Genomic DNA, 6,276 nt, shown 5'->3' on the forward strand with positions numbered 1-6,276 from the left:
CTTGCACTTATTCTCACTTCTTATGCAGGACGAACATATCCACTTCAAACTCGTAACTTGTTGCAAGGTAAAGTTAGTTATAAGGAATAATTTATCGCGACTCGTTGGAATAGGTCGTCTACATATGTTGTGTTGGGTTGACTTGTGTTATGATTGAAGTTGATTCTAGTCTCGATTGTTGATTAACATTTTTTGAATGTCTGCAGTTGTTGGATCACAAAATGGCGGTTGTCCTAGGGACAATAGTTGTTGGGGCGGTTGCTATGGGTGCTGGCCATAAGATAGCAACATTATGTGTAATCGGTAGTTTCATTGAATAATGCTTAGTTTTGTAACTAGATATATGCAGATCAAGCGCTCGTCTTTGATGTTTGAGCTCTACAATGTAATTGTTTGGAGTTTGCTAACGGCAACCCTTAGGGTTGTCGGTAGTATGCAGTGAATTATTGTATAGGGCATTGTGTTTATTTAATTAGGTTACTTGGACTACATTAGAATGTTAAATTTAGTACATGGACTGGTGTTAACGTCTAAATATAAAATATGTATGTAATGTAATGTGTATGTAATAGTATTAATGATCGAACAATCTTTGGATAGTAGTTGGGGTCCTAAGTCTCTCCAAGAAGGTTTCGGCGTCAGAGAAAATGATCGGAAACGGTCATTGGATATCTAGATGGGTCGCATATATATGGGTTAAAAATATTTCTCTTCCTAAGTTTTCTGAATAATAAAATTTTATCTGTTTAACCGTTTAATATTAATGATCGATTATTCAACGGGTCGAACTAGTAGGCTAACCCTGTACACATTAAAAGGGACTTTTGCGCGTAAAGACCATTTCCGTATTTTTATTCTGCAAAAACTTTAACTTTATAACCATGGACCATTTCCGGTGATGGTTTATGAATCAACTGTTTTTGTTTGTTTTTTTTTTTATAAGCTTAGTGCTAGCATATTAGTTTGGTTGTGATCTGCACAGTCTCCTTGTTGACTGTTTTGTGTAGCTCTTATGCTTTGGTGTACTCTTTCCTGTTTCAATGGTATGTTAGTTTTGTTGCCTTTCCAAAAAAAAAAAAAAAATGCCTGAATGTCCAACGGGTCGACTAGCGGGCTAACACTGTACACTTCGGAAAAAAATGAAGACACTTTTTTTTTGTGTAAAGGCCATTTCAGTAGTTGGTCTAATCAAAATATGCATAAATGAGCAGCAAAAACAATATGTATATATACATATACATATACGTATATGCTTGATTCCTATATGAATTTTCGTTATTTTCGCCAGAAAAAAACAAAAAAGCAAAAACAATATGTATATGTATTTCTTCAATCCATCTTTTATTATTACGTTGACAATCAACTCAAACAAACAAACAGTTCATAAACATGAAACTCACAAGATACATTACAAACACCAGTAAATGAATTAAATATATATACCATATAACGATAACGATCATAACCAATTAACGAAGAGTCCCGACAGCTCGTTTATAAGTGTACCACCTAGCCACAAGTAGATAAGCTACGAGATTTAGCGCACTCAAAACGCTCAAAAGCCAGAAGAAATTTTGCAACGACCCGCGGTTTAAATTATCCGGTATCCAACCCGGTTTACCACCTTTAGTACTAATACCCATTACAATCGTCACAAGTAACGAACTCAAATAATTCCCTAACGCAACTGTCGTTAACGATAACGCTGAACACAAACTCCTCATAGAATCGGGAGCTTGATCGTAAAAAAACTCGAGTTGACCAATAAACGTAAAAACTTCTGCACAACCGATCAAGAAATACTGTGGGACCTGCCAAAAAATCGACATGGGCATATTTTCTAAATCATAATAATTGTTTCGTTTAACGATCCCGAGCCGGATCACTTCTAATATTCCGGCTGATAACATTGCGAAAATCGAGATTACTAAACCGATACCCATTCTTTGGAGCTGGGTGATGCCCGTTTTGTGACCCGTGAACCTACGGGCGTATGGTACGATGACAAAGTCGTAAACCGGGACCCAGAAAAGTACACTAAGGGTATCGAAGATGCTAAGTGAAGCAGGCGGGATTTCGAATTTGTTAATTGTGATGTCCATGTATGAACCTTGTAGTACGAAAAGATTACTCATTTGACTGTAGACGGTTGCGAAGATGATCGTTGTGGCCCATATCGGAAGTAGTTTGATGATCGATTTAAATTCCTCGACTTGGGTCACGGTGCATAGACGCCACGGGTCGATCGATGCTTTAACTTGATCCGATCGTAACTCTACGGCTGCTTTGTCCAAAAAACTGCAAAATTAAATAGATTTTAGTAATCAATTTGAGTATTTGACCCATTTATACAAAAAAAAAAAAAAAAAAAAAAAAAAAAAAAAAAAAAAAAAAAAAAAAAACCATGGGATAACAGGTGTTTCAGGCAGGGGCAGAAGTAGTAAGGGGCAAGCGGGGGCACCCGCCCCAAGTGAATTCGAAATTTTTAGTGCAAAAATTTTGGATTTTTTGATTTTGCCCCCAGTGAATTTTATTGGGTCAAAAGTCTTCCTCTAAAGCCTCCATATTTTGCCTAAAAGTCTCAGTATCTTGCCCAAAAACCTCCATATTTTACCCAAAAACCTCCATATTTCCCCCAAAAGCATCCATGTTTTGGCCAAAAAAATTGCTACGTTTTTATATTTTTTTTGCCCTCGGTGAAAATTATTTCTATTTCCGCCACTGGCGGGGTAACCTAATTCTGACCGAATTAAAAGGTTACCCGTTTGAGCGGAACCCAATTTAAGTTGCCAAACACCTGACCCACCCATTTTGCCACCTGACCCGTTTGACTGGAACACGTTAATTTGGTTACCTAAAATCTTTGGTATGGTCAAGCTTACGACTTCCTTCGATAGTAGACGTGGCATTCGTGGTTTCATACAAACTCGACTTATCATCAGGCACACGGACCCCACGTTTCCTCCACGAAGCAACAATAACCTGGCAAATACGGGTGAACGGGCTGCCACCCGGTTTCTGATTCCGGTACAAACGAGTTCCCGAAAAAAACGATCCAACAGCAATTGCCATAGCCACAGTTGGAATACCAAATCCCCAACCCCAACCCACATTATCTTGGATCCAAACAAGTAGTGATGAAGCAAGTAATGCACCGATATTAATCGAGAAATAGAACCAATTGAAGAACGAACTCTTGTGTTTTTTCTCGACCTCATCAGAATCGTCAAATTGATCTGCACCGTAGGATGAGACACACGGTTTGATCCCGCCCGTACCGAGGGCCACTAGATAAAGTGCCAAATATGTTACCGCAATGTCTGCGCCGGTAGCGTGACAATTCTCTTTCGACACACAAGTCGGCTTTAGTCCTGGGACCGATGCTGATATTGTCAATAAAGCCATTCCCTGTGAAGAAAAAATCAAAATGATTGAATAATTATTGGTCAACGGATATTTTAATATTCAAGGTTCATGATGTACATAGCGGTTATCTTTGACTTTAAAGTGACTGTTTTTGAATTAGACAAGCTTTTTATGCAGCTTAACGACAGCCGGAAAATCTTTTAATATTTTTCGGTATTTTTATAATATAAGAATACTAGCATCCAACTTTAGAAATAATACTGATTTACTGAAAAAAGCCTTAAGCATACCAGGACATAGATGATGGAGAAAATGGCAATGGTCCAATATCTGCCCAAATAGGCATCAGCGAAAAACGCACCAAGCAATGGTGTGAGATAACACGTTCCAGACCAATTCGAGAGATTTTTAGACGCAGTAGCACTATGCTGATGCAGGTTATTCTTAAAATACAATAATAGATTCGTGCTCATACCGTAGTATGCCAATCTTTCACAACATTCGTTTCCTGATAAAGATTAAATTGTTAACAGCAACAACCCATAGACTACATTAAAGATGAACAATAAAAAAATGGGTCAATGTTTGACATTTAGGAGTCAAATGTCCAGATTTTTAACTTCAGTATTGACATCAAATGGATCATTTATCGTTTCAAGCACTAGATAAATACTAGTAACAACTATATAAAGAGTATACCCAGCAATTAAGACCCATAGCTTGAAATATGGGTCCATTGGGTTTGTTATTTAACCATTTTGGTCCATAAAAAAGTAAAAAAAATGGGTCCAATTGAAACTAGGATGAAGCCTACAAAATATATAAGGTTTAATGGGTCCTTAACGGGTCTTTACTAGATTTAAAAGATATTATTATCTAGAGGTTTTACGAGTTCAGGAAACTTTGAGAAACGGGTCTCGACCCAAACCGATTCAACCCAACCCACTTAGATCCAACCAATTTAACCTTTCTAAAAAAATCTAACCCGTTCGACCAATGACCCATTTTGACCGAAACCCGTTCGGGTCTGGACACAACCCAACCCAACCCAACCCGTTTGCCAGGTGTAGTTGATAAAAACGTATCATGATAGTCATAACATGGAGATTAACAAGTGACAATATATGAATCAAATCTACACGAGCAATACTATGTTTGACCCCTTAAAGTCAACAGTGCACAATTTACCTAAAATAAAAGGACAGGCCCTCCAGGTTCCTGTAATCCTCTTGTCAGCAGGATTGTTTTGGTAATCAACTGTGCCATCTTTAGTGTATATTTCTTCTTGTAGATCAACTGTTGAATTTCTATAGACTATTTCAGGCATAATTCTCAAAAGTTCTTATGCCTAAAAATAGTGTTATTTTGACAGTTTGATTATTAAATGAAGTCCTCACTGCAAATATACAAGCAAACAATTCAAATGAATTTAGCAACAGTGAGATGTGTATCAGCAAGTAGATTACAATCAACAAATTTTTCATTAAAAATCAATTACCCCCACCAGAAAACTTACAATCTTGGACTTTGACTCAATACAAAATATTAAAAAGTTTTCTTTTATTTGCTTAATTCAGCAAATTTTGTTGTGTTAAGCAAAAGAAATACTTGTCAATCCCAGTCAACTTTGCATTTAAAAATTTTAAAATAGATAATTAATATTAATATTAATATTAATTAAAGATACATACTTGTTAATCTAATCTAATCTAATGAGACGGAGGGAGTATATAATAAGATGATACTCCTGAATTACCAAAATTACAGAATATTCTTGGAATCATTGAAAATCAAGAACCCTTTTACAAAACATAAATTTAAACAATAAAGGCAATAACTTTATGCTAAAAATGAAATAGATATGAAGGAGACAAGGAGTACCTGAATTAATGGAAGCTTCACTTGCTTGGTAATGAGAACAGAACAGATTGCAAGTGCTTTAAAAAGAGAGTGATTTTTGGTGGGGGTCTAATTTTAGTACGTAATTCGGTTTGATTTCTACTTAACTGTCCTATTGTAATAATGAATTAGGAATCTTTTAATTGTGTGCTTCAAAAGATTCAACATAAATCAACACTTCCCATGTATTTTCCATGTGAAGGGTAGTATTGTTTATTTATTTACATCTATTTCATAGGAGGTTGATCCTCACATACCCATTTTTGATCCATATACATATAATTATCTATTTTACCATTAATTATACTTATAATAATAACATAAGTTCAACTTACTAAGAGCATAACTGTAATTTAATGAGACAAAAGTGATGGATTAAAAAGTGGTGTATGAGAATCAACTCCCTGATAATAATAACATAATAATAATAATAATAATAATAATAATAATAATAATAATAATAATAATAATAGTATTCCGTAATAATCTAATTTAATGTAACTAACCATTTAAGGAGTAACTCATAAATATAAATTTCAACCATTAATTTAATAATAATGTCATAATAATAGTACTACGTACTTCGTAATAATCTAATTTAATGTAGCTAACCATTTAAGGAGTAACTCATAATAATCTAAAAAGCAACCCTCCACATCTAACCGGTAACGTATCTTTTCCTTTTTCCGATGAATTTTCAACTTCATCTTCTTTCTTGTTCACAAATTCTTCCATTCATCTTTATCATTTCCCTCTATTAGTCACCAAACTGATTTCCTTCTTAATTCTAACTCTACATTTCTTCCTTTTTTGAATGCCTTCCAACTATTTGATCATTTGTCTCAAAGAGTATGCCGAATTTGTTGGTTTAATACAGTCACTACTCTCTAATGATGATGAACCCCCATCATAAAGTCGCAATCTAAGCAGAAATTTTTCGATGAGTCCTCTCAACTCTTCCCAAACCTTCAAACCCACTTTTCCAAACTCCATACCCATTACCTTCAATTA

General features: G+C 35.3%; 1 protein-coding gene across 1 annotated transcript; it reads right to left on the minus strand.

Annotated features, from left to right (window-relative positions):
• Positions 1-1,322: 1,322 nt before the first annotated feature.
• On the minus strand, positions 1,323-4,756 carry LOC139876468 (protein NRT1/ PTR FAMILY 8.1-like). The gene is made up of 4 exons (XM_071863784.1): positions 4,555-4,756; positions 3,657-3,874; positions 2,855-3,408; positions 1,323-2,298 (listed from the first exon to the last, which is right to left on the minus strand). Exons 1-4 carry the CDS (start codon positions 4,691-4,693, stop codon positions 1,470-1,472), a joined length of 1,740 nt encoding a protein of 579 aa, XP_071719885.1. The 5' UTR covers positions 4,694-4,756; the 3' UTR covers positions 1,323-1,469.
• Between the last annotated feature and the right edge of the window lie 1,520 nt (positions 4,757-6,276).

The sequence above is a fragment of the Rutidosis leptorrhynchoides genome, chromosome 11 (genome assembly GCF_046630445.1).
Source record: "Rutidosis leptorrhynchoides isolate AG116_Rl617_1_P2 chromosome 11, CSIRO_AGI_Rlap_v1, whole genome shotgun sequence".
NCBI lineage: Eukaryota > Viridiplantae > Streptophyta > Magnoliopsida > Asterales > Asteraceae > Rutidosis > Rutidosis leptorrhynchoides.

What these genes read in the sequence shown, in the direction of transcription:
- LOC139876468 (XM_071863784.1), bottom strand. Translation starts at nt 4,693, where the DNA reads ATGCCTGAAATAGTCTATAGAAATTCAACAGTTGATCTACAAGAAGAA. An exon ending in GGCCTGTCCTTTTATTTTAG is followed by an intron (nt 3,875 to 4,554) that starts GTAAATTGTGCA and finishes AATCTTTATCAG; the next exon opens with GAAACGAATGTTGTGAAAGA. An exon ending in GACCATACCAAAGATTTTAG is followed by an intron (nt 2,299 to 2,854) that starts GTAACCAAATTA and finishes TTAATTTTGCAG; the next exon opens with TTTTTTGGACAAAGCAGCCG.